This window comes from Bos javanicus, chromosome 23, assembly GCF_032452875.1.
Source record: "Bos javanicus breed banteng chromosome 23, ARS-OSU_banteng_1.0, whole genome shotgun sequence".
In the NCBI taxonomy this organism is placed as follows: domain Eukaryota; kingdom Metazoa; phylum Chordata; class Mammalia; order Artiodactyla; family Bovidae; genus Bos; species Bos javanicus.
This window is the reverse complement of record NC_083890.1, coordinates 13,141,690-13,165,796: the sequence shown is the minus strand read 5'-3', so window position 1 is coordinate 13,165,796 and position 24,107 is coordinate 13,141,690. Positions and strand designations below refer to the sequence as shown.

The 24,107-nt window shown below is 49.6% G+C and overlaps 1 protein-coding gene across 2 annotated transcripts in view; it reads left to right on the top strand.

The window, feature by feature from the left end:
- The first annotated feature begins 9,320 nt into the window (after window positions 1–9,320).
- KCNK5 (potassium two pore domain channel subfamily K member 5) overlaps window positions 9,321–24,107 on the top strand; it is a 40,467-nt gene continuing 25,680 nt past the window's right edge. Inside the window, exon 1 of one of the 2 annotated variants that reach the window (XM_061398070.1) lies at window positions 9,321–9,867. In XM_061398070.1, coding sequence (XP_061254054.1) covers window positions 9,682–9,867 — 186 coding nt within the window. In that variant the 5' untranslated portion in view covers window positions 9,321–9,681. The other variant, XM_061398071.1, reaches the window with a different exon arrangement.

Sequence of the window (24,107 nt, the reverse complement as noted above, 5' to 3'; positions counted from 1 at the left end):
AGAGGCGTCTGTCTGGAGTGGGTAAGGGGCTCTGGATGGAGAGTAGGTGGTCTCCAGAGGGGGCCACCCCAAGGCCTTTGTTGAGGGGATAAGGCTCCCGAAGTCTTCAAGAATGCAGAACCTGGGGTTTCCCAGCTTCCTGTCTCAACCTGCAGGGGACACACACACGGTTCCACAAAGGAGAAATGGAAACATGCACAAACCCAGGGCGTTCCTTCAAACCTGCATCCCTAGTCCCTGGGCTCCAGTCTGACTTGAAGATATCACTTTATCATCTTCCAGCCCCCAAGGAAGAACTACGCTAACTTTTGACCCTTTGAGCAAAGGCCCCTCTCCCCCAGTGTGAAAGAAAAAAAGGCTTTGGCTAGGGGTCAGTGTGCAGCCCGCTGCAATGCCTGCCCCCATAGAGGGGCCGGGTCAGGGCTAGCTCTCTTACAGAGTGCTGGAGGGAGTGTGCCCCCTCCCTAACTTCTGACTTTGAACAAACTAACCCACACAGGCTTCAGTTTCCTCACTGCAAAGTGGGTGTAATGACAGGCCCTGATGAAGATGCCTGGAAAGAATATAGTGCAGCCTGAGGCTTATGTTATTTATTATTAGGCTGTGCTCAGTCATGTCCAACTTTTTGTAACCCCATGGACTGCAGCCTGCCAGGCTCCTCTTTCCAGGGAATTCTCCAGGAAGAATACTGGAATGGGTTGCTGTTTCCTCCTCCAGGGGATCTTCCTGACCCAGGGATCAAACCAGCATCTCCCGCATTTCCTGAATTGGCAGGTGGATTCTTAACCCCTAAGCCACCACTTGGTAAATATTAGCAAGCTGAATGAGAAAAAAACCTGGGTAAGTGTTTTTGTTTTTTTTTTTAATATTTATTCATTTATTTGGCTGCACCAGGTCTTAGTTGCAGCATGTGGGGTCTAGTTCCCCGACCAGGGATCGAACCTGGGCCCCCTGCTTTGGGAGCTCAGAGAGTTACCACTGGACCAGCAGGGAAGTCCCGTGTTTTTTGTTTTTGTTGTTCTGTTTTGTTTGTTCTTTTAAAAAATAAATTTGGTTCATTAAAAAAATTCAGGGATAATTGAAATATAACATTAATTTCAGATGTATTATATTGCTGCTAAGTCGCTTCAGTCATGTCTGACTCTGTGCGACCCCAGAGATGGCAGCCCACCAGGCTCCCCTGTCCCTGGGATTCTCCAGGCAAGAACACTGGAGTGGGTTTCCATTTCCTTCTCCAATGCATGAAAGTGAAAAGTGAAAGTGAAGTCGCTCAGTCGTGTCCGACTCCTAGCGACCCCATGGACTGCAGCCTACCAGGGTCCTCCATCCATGGGATTTTCCAGGCAAAAGTACTGGAGTGGGGTGCCATTGCCTCCTCCGATGTATTATATTAGGTTGTTGCAAAAGTAATTGCGTTCTTTGCATTGTTGAAATTTGCCATTTGCTATTGGAATACATTCTTAAATAAATGTGTTTATACATCATTTTCCTGGAGGAGGGCATGGCAACTCACTCCAGTACTCTTGCCTGGAGAATCCCCGTGGACAGAGGAGCCTGGCAGGCTATAGTCCACGGGGTCACAAAGAGTCGGACACAACTGAGTGACTAAGTAAATACACATATACATCATTTTAACACACATTTCTCAATTTGTGATTTGTGCTAATGATGTTACTTGCTGTTTACTTTATATTTATTTTAGACTATAGAAATGATGTTAGACAAAAAGCACATTCAATTGCTTTTTTGAGTTCAAAATGGGTTGTAAATTAGTAGAAATAACTGTCAACATCAACAACACATTTGGCCCAGGAACTGCTAATGAACGTACAGTGTGGTGGTGGTTCAAGAAGTTTTGCAAAGGAGATGAGAGCCTTGAAGATGAGGAGTGTAGTGGCCAGCCACTAGAAGGTGACAACAACCAACTGAGAGAATCATCAAAGCTGACTGTACATGAGAAGTTGCCCAAGAATTCAATGTTGGCCATTCTATGGTTGTGTGGCATTTGAAGCAAGTTGGAAAGGTGAACAAGTCTGATAAGTGGGTGCCTCATGAGCTGACTGAATATCAAAAGATCACTGTTTTGAAGTGTCATCTTCTCTTACTGTACACAACAACAAATCATTTCTCAATCTGATCATGACATGCGATGAAAAGTAGATTTTATACGACAGCCAGCAATGATCAGCTCAGTGGTTGGACCAAGATGAAGCTCTAAAGCACTTCTCACAGCCAAACTTGCACCAAAAAAAAAAAAAAAAAGATCATGGTCACCGTTTGGTGGTCTGCTGCCCGTCTTATCCACTGCAGCTTTCTGAATCCTGGTAAAACCATTACATCTGAGAAGTATGCTCAGCAAATCGATGAGATGCATGGAAAACTGCAACGCCTGCAGCCAGCATTGGTCAACAGAAAGGGCCCAGTCCTTCCCCATGACAATGCCTGACTGCAGGTAACACAACCAGTGATTCAAAAGTTGAACAAATTGGGCTACAAAGTTTTGCCTCGTCCACCACATTCATCTGACCTCTTGCCAACCAACTACCACTTCTTCAAACATCTCAACAGCTTTTTGCAGGGAAAATGCTTCCACAACCAACAGGAGGCAGAAAATGCTTTCCAAGAGTTTATTGAATCCCAAAGCATGGATTTTTATGCTACAGGAATAAACAATCTTATTTCTCATTGGCAAAAGTGTGTTGACTGTAATTTTTCCTATTTTGATTAATAAATATGTGTTCGAACCTAGTTATAATGATTTAAAATTCACAGTCTGAAACTGCAATTACTTTTTCACTAACCTAACACAATATAACGGAGAAGGCAATGGCACCCCACTCCAGTACTCTTGCCTGGAAAATCCCATGGATGGAGGACCCTGGTAGGCTGCAGTCCGTGGGGTTGCTAAGAGTCAGACACGACTGAGCGACTTCCCTTTCACTTTTCACTTTCATGCATTGGAGAAGGAAATGGAAACCCACTCCAGTGTTCTTGCCTGGAGAATCCCAGGGACAGAGGAGCCTGGTGGGCTGCCGTCTGTAGGGTGGCACAGAGTCGGACACGACTGAAGTGACTTAGCAGCAGCAGCAACACAATATAATGATTTGATATTTGTATATGTTGCAAAATGATCACCACAGTAAGTCTAGTTAACATGTGTCATACACAGTTACAATTTTTTCCTTGTGATGAAGACTTTTAAGATTTACTCTCTTCAGTTCAGTTCAGTTCAGTTGCTCAGTCGTGTCCAACTCTTTGCAATCCCATAAATCGCAGCACCCCAGGCCTCCCTGTCCATCACCAACTCCCGGAGTTCAGACTCACGTCCATCAAGTCAGGGATGCCATCCAGCCATCTCATCCTCTGTCGTCCCCTTCTACTCCTGCCCCCAATCCCTCCCAGCATCTGAGTCTTTTCCAATGAGTCAACTCTTCCCATGAGGTGGCCAAAGTACTGGAGTTTCAGCTTTAGCATCATTCCTTCCAAAAAAATCCCAGGGCTGATCTCCTTCAGAATGGACTGGTTGGATCTCTTTGCAGTCCAAGTGACTTTCAAGAGTCTTCTCCAACACCACAGTTCAAAAGCATCAATTCTTCGGCGCTCAACTTTCTTCACAATCCAACTCTCACATCCATACATGACCACAGGAAAAACCATAGCCTTGACTAGACGGACCTTTGTTAGCAAAGTAATGTCTCTGCTTTTGAATATGCTATCTAGGTTGGTCATAACTTTCCTTCCAAGGAGTAAGTGTCTTTTAATTTCATGGCTGCAGTCACCATCTGCAGTGATTTTGGAGCCCCCAAAGATAAAGTCTGACACTGTTTCCACTGTTTCCCCATCTATTTCCCATGAAGTGATGGGACCAGATGCCATGATCTTCGTTTTCTGAATGTTGAGCTTTAAGCCAACTTTTTCACTCTCCAGTTTCACCTTCATCAAGAGGCTTTTTAGTTCCTCTTCACTTTCTGCCATAAGGGTGGTGTCATCTGCATATCTGAGGTTATTGATATTTCTCCCAGCAATCTTGATTCCAGCTTATGTTTCTTCCAGTCCAGCGTTTCTCATGATGTACTCTGCATATAAGTTAAATAAACAGGGTGACAATATACAGCCTTGACGTACTCCTTTTCCTATTTGGAACCAGTCTGTTGTTCCATGTCCAGTTCTAACTGTTGCTTCCTGACCCACATACAGATTTCTCAAGAGGCAGGTCAGGTAGTCTGGTATTCCCATCTCTTTCAGGATTTTCCACAGTTTATTGTGATCCACACAGTCAAAGGCTTTGACATAGTCAATAAAGCAGACATAGATGTTTTTCTGGAACTCTCTTGCTTTTTCCATGATCCAGCAGATGTTGGCAATTTGATCTCTGGTTCCTCTGCCTTTTCTAAAACCAGCTTGAACATCAGGAAGTTCATGGTTCACATACTGCTGAAGCCTGGCTTGGGAGAATTTTGAGCATTACTTTACTAGTATGTGAGACGAATGCAATTGTGTGGTAGTTTGAGCATTCTTTGGCATTGCCTTTCTTTGGGATTGGAATGAAAACTGACCTTTTCCAGTCCTGTGGCCACTGCTGAATTTTCCAAATTTGCTGGCATATTGAGTGCAGCACTTTCACAGCATCATCTTTCAGGATTTGAAAGCACTCAACTGGAATTCCATCACCTCCACTAGCTTCGTTTGTAGTGATGCTTTCTAAGGCCGACTTGACTTCACATTCTAGGATGTCTGGCTCTAGGTCAGTGATCACATCATCGTGATTATCTGGGTCATGAAGATCTTTTTTTACTCTCTTAGCAACTTTCAAATATGCAATACAGTATTATTTAATTATAGTCACCATGCTGTCTGTACATTACATCCCCATATCTTATTTTATAGTTGTAAGTTTATACATTCTAACACCCTATACCCAACCTCCAACCCACCAATCTGTTCTCTGTATTTATGAATTTATTATGTGTTTTTTATTCTCCATATAAGTAAGATCATGCAGCATTTGTCTTCCATGTCTGACTCATTTCACTTAACATAATGCCCTTAAAGTTCATCCATATTGTTGCAAATAGCAAGGTTTCTTTCTTTTCTATGTATTTCTTTCTCATTTATGTATTCTTTTTTAGTATTCCAGTCAGTTCAGTTCAGTTGCTCAGTCGTGTCTGACTCTTTGCAACCCCATGGACTGCAGCACTCCAGGCTTACCAACTCCCATAGCTTGTTCAAACTTATGTCCATTGAGTCAGTGATACCATCCAACCGTCTCACCTTCTGTCATCCCTTTCTCCTCCTGCCTTCAATCTCGCAACATCAGGGTCTTTTCCAAGGAGTCAGTTCTTCGCATCAGGTGGCCAAAGTATTGGAGTTTCAGCTTCAGCAACAGTCTTTCCAATGAATATTCAGGACTGATTTCCTTTAGAATTGACTGGTTTGATCCTGCAGTCCAAGGGACTTCAAGAGTTTTCTCCAATACCATAGTTTAAAAGCACTAATTCTTCAGCGCTCAGCTTTCTTTATTGTCCAACTCTCACATCCATACATTATTACTGGAAAAACCATAGCTTTGACTAGACAGACCTTTGTTGGCAGAGTAATGTCTCTGCTTTTTAATATGCTGTCTAGGTTGGTCATAGCTTTTCTTCCAAGGAACAAGTGTCTTTTAATTTCATGGCTCCGGTCACCATCTACAGTGATTTTGGAACCCCCAAAAATAAAGTCTCTCACTGTTTCCATTGTTTCGTCATCTATTTGCCATGAAGTGATGGGACCAGATGCCATGATCTTCGTTTTTTGAATGTTGAGTTTTAAGCCAGCCTTTTCACTCTCCTCTTTCACCTTTATCAAGAGGCTCTTTAGTTCCTCTTCACTTTCTGCCATAAGGGTGGTGTCATTTGCACATCTGAGGTTATTGATATTTCTCCTGGCAATCTTGATTCCAACTTGTGCTTCATCCAGCCCAGCATTTCACCTGATGTACTCTGCATATAAGTTGAATAAGCAAGGTGACAATATACAACCTTAACGTACTCCTTTCCCAATTTGATACGCACCACAGTTTCTTTGTCCATTCATCCATCAGTGGACACTTATGTTGTCTCCATGTCTTGGTTATTGTAAATAATACTGCAGTGAACATAGGGGTGCATGTAGCTTTTCAAGTTAGTGTTTTCATTTTCTTTGGATACATACTCAGAAGTGGAATTGCTAGATCATATAGTGGTCTATTTTTAACTTTTTGAGGAACATTCATACTCTCTTCCATAGTGGCTACATCAATTTACATTCCTACCAACAGTGCTGGCAGGTACTGTGAACTCTTTTCTCCACATCCTGGCAAACACTTGTTATTTGTTGTCTTTTTGATGATAGCCATTCTGACAGGTGTGAGGTGATGTCTCACGGTGGTTTTGATTTGTATTTCTCTAATGATTCATGATGTCGAGCATCTTTTCATGTACCAGTTGGCCATTTGTATGTCTTCTTTAGAACAGTGTCTATTCAGATCTTCTGTCTACTTTTTAATTGAATGGTTTATTTCTGATAATATTGAGTTATATGGATTCTTTATACATTTGGGATATTAATTCCTTATCAGATACATGATTTGCAAATATTTCCTCCTATTCAAAATGTTGCCCTTTCACTGTTGATAATCTTCTTTGCTGGGTAGAAATTTTAATTCCGTGTAGTCCCACTTGTTTAGTTTTGCTTTTGCTGTCTTAGCTTTTGGAGTCAGATCCAAAAAATTATGGCCTGATGTCAAGGAATTTACCACTTATGTTTTCTTCTCGGAGTTCTATGGTTTCAGGTCTTACATTCAAATCTTTAATCCGTTTTGAGTTCATCTTTATGGGTGGTATAAGATAGTAGTCTAGTTTCTTTTTTTGCATGTGACTGTCCAGTTTTCCCAACACTTTTATTTGAAGAGACTATCCTTTCCCCAATGTGTATTCTTGACTCCTTTGTTGTAAGCTAATTGACCACATTGTGGGTTTATTTCTGGGTTGTCCTTTCTGTCCATTGATCCATGAGTTGTTTTTAATGCCAATATCTTACTGTTTTGACTACTGTTGCTTTGGAATATAGGTTGAAATCAGGAAGTGTGTTGCCTCCAGCTATTTTCTTCTTTCTTAAGATTGCGCCAACTATTCTGGATCTTTTGTGATTACATACAAATTTTAGGATTGTTCTATTTCTGTGAAAAATGTTATTGCAATTTCAATGGGGGTTGCATTGAGTCTGGAGATTGCTTTGGTGACTATGGACATTTTAACAATAGTAATTCTTCCAGTCCATGAGCACAGGTTATCCCTCCATTCCATTTATTTGTGTCTTTTTTAATTTCTTTCACCAATGTCCTACAGTTTTCAGTGTACAGATCCTTCACCCTCTTAGTTAAATTTATTCATAGATATTTTATTCTTTTTGATGTCATTATAAACAGAACTGCTTTTATGTCTCTTAGTGATAGCTCATTATTAGTGTATGGAAACACAACATATTTTTTATCCTGCAACCTTACTAAATTCATTGATTAGTTCTAGCAGTTTTTTTTTTTTTTTTGGTAGAATCTTTGGGGCTTTCTATGTATAACAACACATCATCTGAAAACACTGACAATTTCACTTTTTTCCCCCCAATTTGGATGCCTTTTTTTTTTTTTAATTCAAGACCCATTTGTTCGCTAATTTTGCCAACATGGGAACATCCTTCCACGCAAGATCTTGCAGCTTATCCAACTACCAGGCTGGAGGATTTTAGGATGAGGACCCCAAGGGGTGCCTGCTGGGCTGTTGTCACTGGAGATAGGACTCCTGCTACCACCACCACTCTCCCTCCCCAATTCTGTCCTCTCCACTAGACTTTCCATCATCTTTAGTTTCCCTGGAGTTTTTCAGATTCCAAATGGTCTTTACTCATACTCCTGTATGTGCCTGCTCCCTCAGCCCTGTTGATCCACACCAAAGAGGTAGAAGTGCAGGCGTGCCTAGAACACACATAACTATTTTTCAGCACACCAACATTCCACACAAAACTATCTTATAACCCTTCAGATTCTTCATCAGAGGACATTCCCAAGGCCACGACTTTCCCTAGCTCTGCACTACCCTTGCGGGCAGACTAGACATTTGTGGTCCCCAGGCCATGTGAGTCGGGCAGCGCCCCCAGATAACTGAGGATGGTACCCTGAAGCTCCTCAGGAGGGTACCCATCTTGGGTTGGAGGCCTTATGACAGCAGCACAGTTCTGGAATGTTCTGTCCTGAAGCGAGTCCTGGAGTGACCAGAGCCACACCTACAGGTCTTACTCTCGCTGACCAGCCGCACAGGACCAAGTTGGGCCAAAGGATCTTGATCTAGATCTGGATGCCTTTTATTTCTTTTTCTTGCCTAAGTGCTCTGGCTTTGGGTGTGTGCTTTCGACAAATTCATAAATTCATTCACTCCATTTCACAAATGTTTGAATGTTTGCTATGTAACACACACTGGGGTTATGTCAGCAAACAGTCCAGACTCCACAGCTGTCATCATTTTAGTGTTTTATATCAGAAGGAATTTAGTGCCAGGAAGAAAATAAGACCAACAAGGGGGATGAGGAGTGTGTGAGTGTGTGTGTTTATGCGTCTGTGTGTATGTGGGAGGGGGTGTTTGCCATTTTAAATATGTTTGGGAGTATGAAACAGGTCAAGTGTTTCCTGTAGAGTCACAGCGTGTTTGCCGGGAGGGGTATGCACAGGGCTGCCTCTTACTGCTCTTTCCTTGGTATGGAGGGGTGGGGGTGGGTTGGAGGGGCGCTCTCACCAGGGCAGGTGAGACTGAAATGAGAGGGAGGAGCCATGCACGCCTTATTGACTGGTTTAGTTCCTGATACCTTCTGACTCTCTACAGCCTCCCCAGTCCCTTTCTAATGGCCTTTCCCCTGTCTTACAGGAAGGTGTGTGAGACAGAGACAGAATCAGGTGTTCTTGGCAGAAACATGAGCAAATGAAAATTGGCTTATAAGGAAAATAGCAGTAGTAATAACTTCCTGACCCCAGTCATTTGGCACACACTCATTTTAGTTCATACACCAGCACTAGTAAGAAACGTGAGGCCATGAGACCACAACCTCTGCGGGCAGACGGGGCACGCAGCGGACCCTGGCTGTGGCCGGGGGCTGGGGGTAAAGAGCGCACGGGGTCGGGAGCTGGTTCCAGCGCGCACCTAGCGGTGACTCTGAGGCCCGCCGCCAGCCCTGCGCGGGGCGGGGCCTGCACGGGGGCGGGCCCTCGGCGGCCCCTCCTCCCGGGCCGAGAGCTGCAGGCCCGTGTAAAAGAGACTCCCGGAGGCGGGCGCGGTGCACACTGCTGTTAAGCGCGGAGTGGTGCACGTGGCTCCGGGATCTCTGCCCCGGGTTCCCTCAGCTCCTTTCCCTCCCGCGATCCGGGGACCCTCTCCCGGCCCCTTTTGTGTCCGCCCACCCCTGGCGCGAGTGAGAAGGGTCCGCACAGTTCCCCCGCGCTCAGTGGACCAACTTGGAGCCGCAACTTTGTTCGTGGAGCCGAGCGGGGTTGAACGGAGCACTGCGCATGCGGAGCTCCAAATTCAAACAGCTGTTTCCAGGGGCTGGAGGGCGGGTGGGACTGGGAGTCGCTGGGGCTAGGGGAGGCTTTCTCCAGGAGGCGGCCTCTCGGGAGCCATGGTGGACCGGGGCCCTCTGCTTACCTCGGCCATTATCTTCTACCTGGCCATCGGGGCGGCGATCTTCGAGGTACTAGAGGAGCCGCATTGGAAAGAGGCCAAGACAAACTACTATACCCAGAAAGTGCATCTGCTCAAGGAGTTCCCGTGCCTGGGCCAGGATGGTCTGGACAAGATCCTGCAGGTGAGCTGGAGATTTAGGAGTGCTGAAGGGGAGCCCCTCGCAGCTTTGGATGACCCTCACTCTCTGTGGGTGGTCCTGGGGGGTGATCGGTGAGGATGTCTCACCGTGAGTCTGACCACTGGAATCCGTCGTTCACCCATGGACACAGGAATCAACGCACGCGCGCGGGGACTCTTTGGAACCCAGTTTGTGCAGAAAGAGAACTTAGGCTTGACCCGCGGGTGAACCAGGCCCCGAGGTGGCTCGGTGTGGGTGCGCGGGTACCTCCCTGGTTGGAGGAGGCTGTGGGGCGGATAAGGGCGTTTATCTTCCCTTGGAGACGCTCCCGGAGTTCGGGCCATCCGCCGGGTGCCACCCCCTCGCGTCTCCACCTCCCAGCTCCCGGGCCAGAGCGGCACCCCGCCGGCTCTTTTTCGGCCTTTCTTCACCAGCCCGGGGGAATGGCGCGAGGCTCCCTCGCCCCTCGCAGGGCTCGGGATGGGGGGGGGGGCGCGGTCCGGGGCTCTGTCGGGCCTGACCCCTCCGGGATGCGGGCCGGTGGCTGGAACGCTGGAGACTCGCGCAGGCTTCCGGGAAGGCTTATCTCGTGGAGACATCCCCGAAGGGCTTGGAGTTCAACTTTGTGAAAGTAACCAGTGGAACAAAAGGACAGCACCCGGGGCGTCCCTTTTCGAGGGTGGGGGAAGGGAGGAGAGGTTGTGCAGAATGGGAGGTGGTGGGAGTTTCTCCTCCGCGTTGGTAGATTCGTGTGTACTATAGTTGACATTAATCTCACTGGGATAAACTGCGGGACTTGTTTGGGGACCGAAGGCCTCTACCCTTGTTTCTCGAAGGTTCTTCAGCCGTTCACCCTCCTTGGCCTACCGTGATGGCCTCCCTTCAGGAGAACCACCAGACCTGGATAAGAGCCGATGAAGGCTCTAGGTGGTGAGGTGGAGTACAGATATTGTCCAAGGTGTGACATTTCTCTTGGGGTAAAAGAGGTCAGAAAGGAACTTTAATGAGTAACAGTGTTTAATCTACTTTGCCTCCCCAATCCTCTATGGCTGGGTATTTGTCTCTCATTTTTCCCGAAGCAATGTCCCTGTATGTAAAATGGGAACGAACCCGTCTTCATCTGTCTTTCCAGCTCTGGTCTGTTGGAAGGTTGAAAGCATTAGAAAGCATGACAATGTCTTGCCTGTGGATTCCCCTTTTTGTCCCCAAATTGATGGACACCTAAATACCCCTGGTGAGCTTATAGGTGCCTACTGGCAGCTGGTCAAATAGATTTGTCCTCTTAGGAGCCAGTGAAAGGTTTAGATTAGAAGGTTGGGTGTTGGATTTTAGTGGAGAGTCTCCTGTCTGGGAGCAGTTTCCAGGGCTGGGGGCTGTTGGGAGATGAGTTTGGTGGCAGGATGCGCTTCAGGAGGGAGCTGGGTGATGTCGCTCCTAAAAGCAGGAGATCTGGGTGGCTGCGCCTTCCTTGGAATGGGTGTCTGCCCTGTGTGTGCGTGTTGGGGAGAGGGGGGGGTCACTTTATAATTTCCCTTGAGGAAACAATTCCTCTGGAGAAGAGTTGTTGTTTACTTTGCTCCAGGGCTTTGTTTAGAGGGGGAGGAAGGCAGGCGGGGATGATAAAGAATCGAGCTGCCCTCGAAGTGTTTCCCTCTCTGCTGCTCCTCCGCCACTGCAGGGGAAGGAAGGAAAGAATTCAAGGCTGAATGTGGGAAAATAAACTTCAAAACACGAGGAGTAGGGAAAGGGGGGGAGTGGTCTGGGCGAGGCACCCGGGTGCAGCTGGTGGTTATAGCTTTGGAGGTTAGACAGCTTTCTTAAGGTGTTGGAGCAAGCAAGAAGCCTGACATTTTTGAGGTCCTTTTAAACCCGCCAGCAATTAGCATCCCCCTGTCCCCCTCCCCCAAATCCAGCAGGTAACTTTAGGAAAAAGATTTGGGCCTCAGGCTAGTTTGACTGGGACATGCTTATAGACAGGCCAGCCTCTCAAGCCATATCCAACATGGCGAGTCCCCTCCCTTCATAGGAAAAACCCCAGAAATGAGAATGGACCAGTGGAAGCGTTAACCCAGCATTGCTTTCTGTCCACAGAAACCTGCCTGGCATTGCTCTCTGATCTGGGACTTGGGGCACTGCTTCAGGTCTCAGGAAATTGCTTTAAGGAAAATGAAAACTCAAAAATCTTCTTACCCGTCTAGCTGCTCCGGCATTTTCCACCTGAGTTCTGTGTTTTTTATCAAGTTCAGAATAATCACCTTTGTAATCCTAACAGAGTCCCTGGTTAAGAATTCCTGGGGTGGGAGCCAACCCCCTGCCCCAAGGGGGCTGTTGGAAGGGAGGGGGTGGTGCAACCTGGTTTGATGTTTCTCTTAGAGTGGAAATTTTGTGTATTCTTTCAAAGAGAGAAAGGGAGTTAAGGCCCCCTTCTTTAGATCTTTGGAAATAGTACCCCGAGTTGTCAGTTGCTTCCTCCCTCTGCATGCTGTGGTTGAACTGACGTGGAGGAGGCTGACTTTCAAACGCTCTGTGCCACACTGGCCCCAGGCCACGTGGTCGCCCTCCTTCCAGCCTTCGGAACCATCTTGAACCCTTGCTCTCAAGCCTGCTCCTCCAGCTGCTGGGTGACCCGTTCCCCCAGCCTCTTCCTAAATTGCAGAGGCTCCCACAAGAGGAGTTGGCATTGGCTGAGCACCTGGCATGTTGGGCGTTGTGGGCGGCAATCAGCATTTTACGAGAGAGGCCCTAAGCTGGTTTTGCCATCTGGCTTGGCCATTTACCCATCAAACCATTTGACTTGGCCTCTCTTTCCTCATCTGCAAAGTGAGGTTTGAGTAAGGTTTGAATCTGGCGAGGGTCTAATAAGTGGAAGCATCAGGCATTGGGTGTGTACAGGTGTAAGTGAAAACACCGAGCCTTGCACCGCTGCACACACTAGAGGACACTGACCGGGGCAACCTGCTCGGCCCTTTACCTGCCTTAGTTAGGTACTCTTTACAGCACCCTTGCGTGTTCAGATAAGGAAGCTGAAGCTCAAGGGAATGACCAGGAGGGCACACACGGACTTGGCTAAGACCTGGACATCTGCCACCAGAGCCTGCTCCTTGTCCATACACCCTCCCCCTCCCCCTTAGGCATGTGAAGCTGTTGGTCTGTCGGTGAGCTTAATAAATTGGTTCTGCTGGACTCTGGTCGGCTGGGAAATTCTATTTTCTATTTCCCCTCGAACAGGCATGGGCACGCAGGCGTCTCCTGTGTTGTGCCTGGCTGAGTCGGCACCTCCTCCCTTACAGCAGCCGTCCACCCCACCCCACTTCTCCTTGAGAAGCACAGGAAAACCAGAGGGTTGGGATGCCGGGCAGGAATGAACCTTTCTCAACCTTCACCTCTGCAGCGATCCTAAACAGGAAGGTTTTCCAGGGCTGACTGTGTGCCAGGACTCTGAATAAGCACTTTACCTACGCTCTGATTTTAATCTAGTCTTCCCTTTTCAATCAAGATGAAGACTTGAAAAGATGATGTAATTTGCCCAGGTTCTTACAGTACAGGGTCAGGTTTCAAACTGAAGTGAAACTGAAGTATATTGCAGAGTATATGGGAATTAGCCAACAAGTGTTTTATTAAGCGCCTGCTGCGTGTGCGGCAGTGGGCAAAGCACTGGGAATGCAAGGATGAATTAGACACAGCCAGGCTCAGACTGGCCTGCTTTGGAGAAGGATGGAAAAATCCACCTTGACAAGACAGTGCGCCAGGGCCCCCAGGTCCAGCCTGACTTTAGGGGGCACTCTCAGGAGGAGATGCCCTCCAGCCAGAGTGGGATCTTGATCATTATATGGTTTTGTTTTCTGGCAGCGCCTTACCCCACAGCCTGGAGTAGGAAATGGCAATCCACCCTGGTATTCTTGCCTGGAAAATCCCATGGACAGGGAAGCCTGATGGGCTGCAGCCTGTGGGGTCCCAAAGAGTGGGACCCAACTGAGTGACTGAGAACACCCCACGGCATGCAGGATCTTAGTTCCCCAACCAGGGATCAAACCCGTTCCCCCTGCAGTGGAAGCACAGAATCCTAACCCCTGGGCCACCAGGGAATTCCCAAGAGTGGGAACTGGGAATTTATGAGGGTGTCAGAGAAGAGAGCATCAGGATGAGATCGGTGGACAGTATCACCGATGCAATGAACATGAACTTGGGCAAACTTCAGGAGATGGTGAGGGACAGGGAGGCCTGGCGTGCTGCAGTCCATGGGGTCGCAGAGAGTCGGACACGACTGGGTGACTGAACATCAACAACAAAGCAGGAGAAGAGCGGGAAGAGGAACCTAGCAGAGGGCCAGGAGGGAGACCACAGGCTTCACGATGTGGTTCTTGGGGATCCTTTGTTTCCTGGGGGTGCAGGGGTCACCCCAGGCCCTGCCCTCTGCTGGGGCCCCATCCCTAACCAGGTTTTCTTGGACTGCTCACAGAGCTGACCCATTCCTGGAAGCCTCTTGGATCCCACCGACCTCCTTACCTGCCTTGTCCTCTTCTGAGGTTTTCTGTCTGTGCCCAGTCGCTCTCCTTTTATCTTCTGGGCCCTTCACACTCCCCCACACATATTCTGGTCCATAGAGTAAGGCTGATTCCAACATTGAGGTTCTGACACCAATCCTCCTCCTAAAAGTTTTAAAAAATTTAACTACGAATCATGTAAAATTACATCTGACCGAATGCTCAGACTGGGCACATGACTTGAATTTGGTGGTGGGGGGCGGGGGGGAACCTAGGGTTAACATGAAAGCCTCTTTTGTTTCAAGCCTTGCTGGAAATTGTAAAGCGCACTGGTCCACTTAACTGCCTTTGTAAGTAAAGAGCGCACAATCGATCTTTTGATTATCCAGGATCGCAGAAGCCTCCGGGTCATTCATTCGAAACAACTCTCACCGTCTAGGAGTGCAGAAGTGGGAAGTGGAGAGGTTGGTTTTTTTGGAGAGGAAACAGAAGAGGTTCCTTCCTAAAGGCTCTCGTTTTCTTATTTTTGTTCAGCTCAACGTCGGGGGCAGCCAAAACCAAAAAAAATTCTCAGATTGATAAATCTGCTTTCGTTAACTACTCTGGTTAGAATTTTAACAGTTAAGGTGAATTTTTATTGAATCGTTTTGAGAGTTTTACTAGAGCCCTTAGGATGACTACAGATGGCATAGTAATAGAGGCTTATTGAAGGCCGAGATTAGCAAGTGTTGAAAGGTTCTCGTGGGGGTTGGGGGAGTCCTATAGGAGGGGGGCACAAGGGAGGTGATGACTGCGGCTTCTAAGTGTTTTCCTGGGGTTTTCCCCTATTTATAGTCTGGCGTTTAAAAGAAACACAGTCCTCCGATTTTGGAGGCGTGCTTGGCTGGCTCTGACCTCAGGCCAAGAGCTTTCATCTTGAACTTGGTTGTTTGCTGTTAGATTGGCCTCAGCCTGTGTGTGGTGAGGGGGCGGAGGAAGCAGGGGACAGGGAAGTACAAGGCTTTGGGGAACAGGGAAGCCAGGCTCCTGAGACGGAACCCCAAGGAGAGTCTTTGTACAAATTGAGATGCTAGAGTCAGAGAGAACGGAGTGGCCTCTATCGCTGGGGTGATAGAGAGAGGCCCGGTGAGGCCGGTGATTGTAGGAGAGCATGAAATAGCATGTGAACACCTCCAGATGTTCCTTTGGGGGAGTGGAGAAGATAGAGGCGAATCCCTTTGGAGATTTTTGCTGAGAGTCCGTCTGGACCCCTGGAATAAGTGGAGGAGCCCTGACTTCCTTGTTCTCCCCAAGGGTGCGTTGACACGGATAAGAGGACCTGCTGCTCTCGGCAGGGGTCTTTGTCCCCGTGCCACTTGGCTTATCGGTGTGGGCCCCTTACTGTTGCTGAAAGAGTCACCATCCAAGCTGTGTGTCTGTTGGTGACGGGTGGCCTCTGAATGCGTGGCACTATATCACCTTCACAGGTTGCTTATTGGAAACAGTGCTTGACACACAGGAAAGCTCATTAAGTATTAGCTGCCGCTGCCACTGAGCTTCTAAATGCCACTTCTACGCGATGCCCCTTCCATACCCCAGTGTAGAGGGCACGGAGTCAGGTCTTCCTAGAGCAGAAGAAAGGGCAACTGACTTTCTTTTCTTTTAATTATAGTGAAAAACACATATCAAAGTATACACTTTTTACCTTTTTTTTTGAGTGCTGTTCAGTAGTGTTACGTGTATTCATGTTACCGTGAAACATCTCCAAAATTTTTTCATGTGGCAAAACTGAAACGCTAGACCTGTTAAACAGCTCTCCTTCCCCCCACCCACCCAGGGCTGTGTGACTACCATTTTACTTTCTGTTTCTGTGAATTTGGCTACTCTAGATACCTTACAAGTGGAATTGTATAGTGTTTGTATTTTGGTGTAAAATGGGGCAACCGCTATGGGAGACAGTATAGAGATTCCTCAAGAAATTAAAAATAGACTGCCAAGTGTGTGTCTGTGCTCCTTGCTCAGTCGTGTCTATTTCTTTGCAACTCAATGGACCAAGGCTTGCCAGGCTCCCCCAGGCAAGAATACTGGAGTGGGTTGTCATAACTTCTTCCAGGGGATTTCCAGACCCAGGGATCGAACCTGGCTTTCCTGCATTGCAGGCAAATGCTTTACCGTCTGAGCCACCAGGGAAGCTCACATGACCCAGTAATTCCACTTCTGGGTGAACCACCTTTGTATTTATTTATTTGAAGATTTTTTGGGGGAGGGGGGATGTGGACCATTCATCTTTATTGACTTTGTTCCAATATCGCTTCTGTTTTATGTTTTGTTTTTTTTTTTTTGGCTAGGAGGCCTGTAGGGTCTTAGCTCCCCAACTAGGGATTGAACTCGCTGTCCCTGCATTGGAAGTCGAAGTCTTAACCACTGGATGGCCAGGGAAGTCCTTCCGCCACCCTTGTAAAAAAGCTAGAGAGAGGGTAGGATGGAGCATCCATTTTCATTGCAGCCCTCCTCGGGGAGGTGTGAAACTGCCTGATGGTTCTAGGCTGCAGCCACTGGACAGAGGGGTGAGGGTCAGATGACCAGGCTGTCTGGGTTGAGCCAAAGAATTTGAACTCACCAAATTTTTGCAATTTTCCAGTAAGGGAGTAAACAGCATTTCAGAAAGATTCCTCTTCCTTCAACAGCTGTTTGCAACTTAAAAGAAGTGGAGCATTCTATTCTAAACTAACGTTTCTGTGGGCGGATCCTTTTACCCCCTTGTTGTTCTGATAAAGATGTCTCCTCCCTCTCTCCTGATGTGAGGGAGTATGGTTTTTTCTACCAAAGCCCACAGAGCTCCCAGCCCCATAAAAGAGCCCACCCACACTCCCTTACCCAGCTTGCAGTTAGGGCACCGCTCTCCCTTCCTTGTTGCTCCAGGTCTGGGTCCCCTCCACTGATGACGTTCCCAGTTCCCAGAGGCCGCCTTAGTTGCTTCTTTTGGTAATCGTGGGGGGTGGGGTGCTCCAGCTCTGTATGGCTGCCTGAGGTGTCTCGCCTTTTTGTGAGCAATTCATCTGACACCCCAAACCTCAGAGACCTGGGCAGAGTTGGGGGATCACAGGGGGACCCCTGCCTGCCAGCTGTCACTTTGGTGTGACAGAAACCTAACTTCAAAGCCCCAGAAACCAGATGGGGGCTTAGCCCTCTGGAGCTCCGTCTAGCTGGGGAGAGAAACAGGGCTGTGGTGGTGAAATGAGGGGAAATATAGTCCTGGTGCCAAGTGATGGGTTGCAGATGGTGAGGCTGGAAAGATGGACGAGGGTCAGGGGGCCTCGGAGGAGTCAGCTCCTGTTTCCTGAGGGCTGCCTGTAGAGTGCTGTGGCCTGTGGTGGGGAGGGATCTGGCTCTGAGCACAATGTTGCGCCTGCCCTCAGGGAGCCCCTACTCTAGAGAAAGCCAGGTAAAGAGCTTGTTACCTGAGTGGTGTTCATAGGTGCAGCTTGAGGTTCCAGGCATGTACTCTTGAGAGGTGAATTTCTGCTCTTGAACTTAAAGTGGAGGGGAGAGCATTGAGGTGGGCAGAAGCGATGAGTGGAGTGGGCTGCAGCCCCCATGAACTTTCTGCCAAATACCTCCCAGGTGCCAGGCTGGTTCTTACCTGATCTCATGGAACCTGTCCTGTGGGTTAGGTGTTAATGCTCTGCTGAGGTCAGGGGATTTGCCCAGGATGGCATGGTTAGCTAGAGGCTGAGAGTTACCCTGCCTTGCTGATTTCAGAGCCTTGGATCTGAAGGGAGGTAGAGTCAGGAGGTGAAAGTGATGAGAGTGAGCAGGGATTGGGGCCCCGGGTGCAGTTACTGAGCACTTGCTTCACCACTGGCAGTGGGAATGGTTTGTGTGCATCATCTCGTAGTCCTGGGGCAACCCTCTGCTGGAGGGTTAGCAACCCCACCTTAGGGCAAGAGCAGCAGAGTGGCTCCTACAACTTCACTCTTTTGCCCGAGACTGTACAGCTAGGAGGTGGAAGAAAATGGATTTGAACCCAGAGCCCACACTATGAAACATACAAAAACAAGGAGCAAAGGCACGGAGGTGGGAAAGTACAGGGTGTGTGTGGTGGCTGCAGAACCCTAGGGTGCATCGGGAGGTTCTCTGTGTAATTGGCTGAATACTTAGCCATGTGACTTTGAGCAAGTCAGTCTCCTAATCTGTGAAATGGGACTACAGTATAACATTGCCCTCATTCCTGCAGAATCCATGTAAACACACTTGAGCAGCCCAAGCAACTGGTGATTTCCTCTGTTAGCTGCTGCTCTTGTTACCCAAAGCTTGGCCTCTCTGTACACCAGTCCTGAATCAAATCCCAGAGACAGTTTTGGCTGAAGTAGAAAAGGATAGCTTTATTGTGTTTTGCCAGGCAAAGGGAAACACACTGAGCCTCTGCCTCGAAAAAAATAGGTGTCTCTCGAAAAAATAGGTGTCTCTCGTCAAAGAACTTGATAAAGGTTTAGAATAGTGAGTCGAAAGTGGGGTCTCTTTAATGGGATTAGGGTGTGCAGAGTTTCGGGTGGTCAACTCCTAATATTGATAAGTTTCTCTGGTCCCTTTAATCTTGCCTCAGGTTGTTTCTTGGCTGCTCCTTCCCTGATTAGCCGCTGTTCCAAATCTGCCCTTTGGAACTCGGGGAAGGTCATGGAGGCTGGAGTCTTGCCTACAAGAAATGGGGGACAGAAAGACGTCCAAGCCTGGGAGTCCCACAGGGCCGTACTTGGTTTCACTCTGGCACCTCCATCTCTGGGCTAGGGGCTGTTCCCGATGCCTACTTCAGGCCCCACCATCTATTGAGCTCCCAATCTGGGGATGGAGACACGGATGATAAAGCCCACCAGAACTCCTGGTGGAGTCACCCACCATTTTTCATTTCCTGCAGACTCGCCCACCTCCCAGGAGAAAAGGAAGGTGTATCGCCTCTTGCCTTCCAGCAGAGCCCTGCCTCCTCCTCTGGAGAAAGGGGACAAGTCCTGGCTTATCCCAGGCCTGGGTTAAACCTCTTCCCTTCTGGAGGATCCTGGGTCCAGATGACCTCACGGGTGACATCCCTGGAGGGTTGGTCACACCGGATGTGGGGTCTAAGTTGTGCCCTCCTTGGGGTCAGACACCACCCACCTCCCCTCTCCGTGGGTCCTTGATAGCCAGGTCCCGTTGATTGGCTTTGAAGTGTACATTCTGTTTTTCCCCTTCTCTCTAAATATTTGGGTTTCCTGCTGAAATATTTAGGCAGGATTGTGTACTTCTGGCTGTTGTCACCTCCCATGGCACTCTGTAATCAGGCTGCCTAGCTGGCCCCTCCTGTTAGGAAGAGGCTTGCCCGCAAGCTCTGAGAAGAGGCAGGGAGGGGCTGACCTGGGGGCAGGGTCAGCCTGGCTCTTCCTGTAGCCTAGTGGCTGGTCCTGTGGGTTGCCTGGGGACTGGTAGGCCACAGCAGCTGGCGAGGACTCAGTGGAGCCCCTTCCTCTGCGTGTGTGCCCAGTGCTTGGGGCCAGAGCTGGGGCTGGGAAGCCCTTGTCTGAACCACTGTGCAGGGAATAGCTGGTGCTAACTTGAGTTCTGATTCTCCCTGCAGTACTGGTTTGTGCTTTGTGACCTGGTCAGATTTCGCCTCTCTGGACTCCACTTCCCTGGACTCTGTGTGTGTGGTAGTTGCTTAGTCGTGTCCAACTCTTTGCAACCCCATGGACTATAGCCTGCCGGGCTCCTCTGTCCATGGGATTCTCCAGACTAGAATACTGGAGTGGGTGGCCATTTTCCTTCTCCAGGGGATCTTACTGATCCAGGGATCGAACCTGGGTCTCCTGCATTTGCAGGCAGATTCTTTACTATCTGAGCTATAGGGAAGTCCCACTTCCTTGGAGTAAGTTCATCCATTCATTCAAGAAGGCTTAGCAGGCCTCTTAAATTAGGCCTAGCTAGACTGCATACTTCTCTGCTAGATTGCACACTTCCCTGGTGGCTCAGACAGTAAGGAATCTGCCTGCAATGCAGGAGACCCCGGTTCGATCCCCATGAAGTCACAATGAGTCGGACACAGATGAGTGACTAGCACACACATACCCAGCATAGACCACAGGAGCTCCATGTGGGCATGCCCCACACCCTGGAACAGGAGCCTCCCTACCTGGGTTCTAGCCTGGTAAGCGACTTGCTTGGAATCTGTCTGTGGGACCCCTGGGTACCCAAGCAATGTACCTGGCTCTGGTTGGGAGGCAGACAGCTGTGTGGGCCTTTGGGTTGGAAGTCTAGTCACAAGGGACCCAACCTCCTACAAACTCAATGGCTATGAGTTTGAGCAAACTCTGGCAGATAGTGAAGGACAGGGAAGCCTGTCGTGCTTCAAGTGCATAGGGTCGCAAAGAGTTGGATATGACTTAGCCATTGAACAACAACAAGCCTCCTGTAAGGTCAAGGTGGTTACCTGGGTAAACTGAGCCAGGACAGGCTCTGGCCCCAGGGAGCAGAAGGGAGGCGGCTTTATCAAAATTAAGCTGCATGAGGTGGGGCCACGTTGCCTGGTGGTCAAGCATAGGCTTTCAAGTCACACAGCCTTCGAAAGCTGGACCCCGAGCCTCTGGCTTCATCAGAAAGTGATGGTTCCCATCTCGCTGGGCACAGAGACCACCCAAGGACTCATGTGGAAGGTGCACTCCGACCTTTTCTCCTTTGAGGGACTTTACAAGACCAACAGCTCTGCCTCTCTGGGTCTGTTTATCTCCAGGAGTCCCCTTACTCCTTTCCCCTGGGATTAGCAAGACCCCTCGTAGTGAGCAGGCGTAGCAGGCCTGTCCTCCCCACGGGGGGTGATTTCTGCTTTCAAGGAACTTGAGACAGAGCGGAGACCCATTCCTTCGTCCGTGCGGATGTTTACCCAGTGTGTGTGCAGGCCTGGTGGAAACCTGCCGCAAAGAGGATGAGCAGGTCCTCCCGCCTGTCGGGGAATGTCCCCAGACCACATGCCCTGGAAACCATGGGGGCACGCGGACGTGCAGGGGGGCGGGGGGAGAGGCAGGGAGGAAGGAGGAAGGCAGGGCTGTTGCTGGCCCTTTGGCATGACTGCAGCCTGCCCTGGGCCTTTTCCACCCCTTGGCCCTCCCGGGGCTGAGCTGACTGGGATGTCGGCCCCAGGGGAGGGAGCAGGACTGTTGCACAGTGTTGCCTGCAGCACCTGGGTGACCTCTAGGGTTTGCACCCCCTGCCCCCCTCGGGTTCCCACCCTTGGCCTTACTACAGGCTTCTGCACAGCCAGTCCTCTGAGGTGCCTTCCTGTGACCTCTCTGAGGTCTGACTGGGGAATGTCATCCCATTTGCTTGATGGGAAAACTGAGGCCTGGTGAGAAGCGTTTATTCACTTATTTATTTTGGCTGTGGTGGGTTTTCTTTGCCGCATGCAGGCTTTCTGTAGTTGTGATGAGTGGGGTCTCCTCTTCATTGCGGTGCCCAGGTTTCTCACTGCAGTGGCTTCTCGTGCAGCTCAGGTTCTAGGCTCACAGGCTTCAGTAGTTGTGGTGCACGGGCTTAATTGCTCCACGGCATGTGGGATCTTCCCTGACCAGGATTGAACCTGTGTCCCCTGCATTGCAAGGCACATTCTTAACCATTGGACCACAGCCTTTAAATCAAAGCCCTGAACAGCCTTTAAATCAAAAATCTTCATGTGTGTTGGATTGCAGAGCCTTTATTTCACTTACATTAACCTGGCCTGATTTCCTAACCTGCCCCACCCCAGCACACCCTTTCCTGGAGCACCAGTTTCCCTACCCACTAGTGAGTTTTTCTGGAATAAGAGGCAGAGGTTGAAATTGTGGTCAACCCCCTCACCACACAGGGTTTGGGGGGCCATCCAGAGCCTGGGGCAGAAATGACCTGATGCCTCACTGGTCCTTCACAGGACCCTGCTCCCCAAGGGTTTGAGCCTAAGGAGGTGTTGTTGGCTGGTTTCTTGGAGGCTGGCAGGGATGGGGGAGGAGGAGGGCCTGGCTCTGGGTGCTCCTCCTGGCAGCAAGTCATAAAATGTGAAGCTGTAGGGAGCTTAGTGGTTATCTAACTAGCCTCCCTTTACAGTCCTGGAGCCAAGGCCTTGGGAGGTTATGTAACTTTTCCAAGGTTACTGTGCTTTCCAGGGTGGGGCAGGTACAATAAAGGAGTAGGTATTGCTAAGTGAGGCAGTTGGGGAAGGCTTCTTGGAGGCAATGGCCTCAGAAAGTGGGAGGTGATCACTGCTGCAGCAGTTAGGGATTCTGATAGACTTGCATCAGGACCACCGATTCAGAAAACCTGTCATGGTTTCCCCTGCAGACTTAGACCACACGGGGGGGCAGAGTCCAGAGCACATGGGCCACTGCACAGACCTAGGCTCTGAGTCCGATCCTTGCCAAGAGCCAGGGTCCTTGCAGCGGCCCCAAAAGATCTAGACTCTGCTCCCCGTGGGGTCTTGCTTCTGTCTGGATCCCTATGCTTGATCCCTGCTGCAGACTGGAGGCCATGCCCCTAGGGTGAGGGGGCTGTCTAAAACCCTGCACGCCCACAGCACGCCTCAACCTTTACCAGGAACTCAGGACTGTGTCCGCTGATGATGTAAGTCACCTTGCAGTTGGTGGCAGAGAGAGGCGTTCCAGCCGTCACTCGACAGCAGGGACCGCAGCTGGCACCTGGTGAAGGAAGGGCAGGTGGGAGCCGCCCCACACCGCAGGGACTCCCGACGGGGACCATAGGCGCTGTGCAAATTCATGTGCAGATAAGACAACTGAGGCAGAGGATTAAATAAGTCTTTCCGGGTCACGCAAAAGCTAGTTAGTCGGCCTGAACCCAAGCCTCTGGGTTCAGAGCCTGGCAGAGTTGCCCCGTTTAGACTCCGTGGTGTCCTAAATCAGGGCCTCTTTTACCAGCTGTGCTGGGCCACCAGCCCCTCCTAGAGACTGGCTTTCTCCTTGGACCCTGTTGGCTCTGGCCGCCCCCTCCCCGCCCCCTCCGCCCCGAAGCACACCGGGCTTGCTCACTGGCCCTTTGCTGGGCACCGCTCTCTTCAGCCTTTGTGGGTCCTGACATCGCTGTTTCCTGACCTGGTTCAGGGCTGTTCACCATTTGCAGTGTGAAAGGTTTGAAAGCAGGAGAAACCTGGGTTAGGTAAGTAGGTGCCACAGTTCAGGGCAGGTGCCGTCAGCTCCATCCCTGCCCCCCAGCCCGCTCCCCTGGCCTCCTTATGGACCTGTCAGGCCCTGACCCTGCAGGATTTGTGGGTCAGGGCACCCAGAGTCCAAGCTTTCAAGAAAAAAAATCAAAGACCTGGAAGGGGGAAGTACAGCTTGCCTCTTGGCCATGGGGTTCCTGTCTGAATCTCCCCAGCAGCTACAGCCACACTTGTGACTCGTCCCCCACTTGGCTTCCCCAGGGCTAACCCCTCGTGGGACTGTCGTCTCCCCCTGGGGAGGGGACAGCTCTTGCCTTGCCTTTCCCGCCACCCGCTCAGATCTGTCTGCACGACTGGGGTCAGGCTGGCTATTTTACGGCGAGCAGAGGACCCCCAGGGTGGGTGAGCCCTTGGCTTGGGTGCCCCTTGTGTCTCATTCAAGGTTCTTGCTCCCCCCATGCCTCTGGCTGCAGGACGGCACCTGTTCAGACTCTCCGGAGGAGAAAGAACAGCAGCCCCGTGCCCTCCCCGTAGCTCCTGTTCAAATAAAACTCTCTCGCCTGCCTCCCGGGTCGAGGAATGCATCCTGACAGTGTTAGCTTTGGATGTGTGCC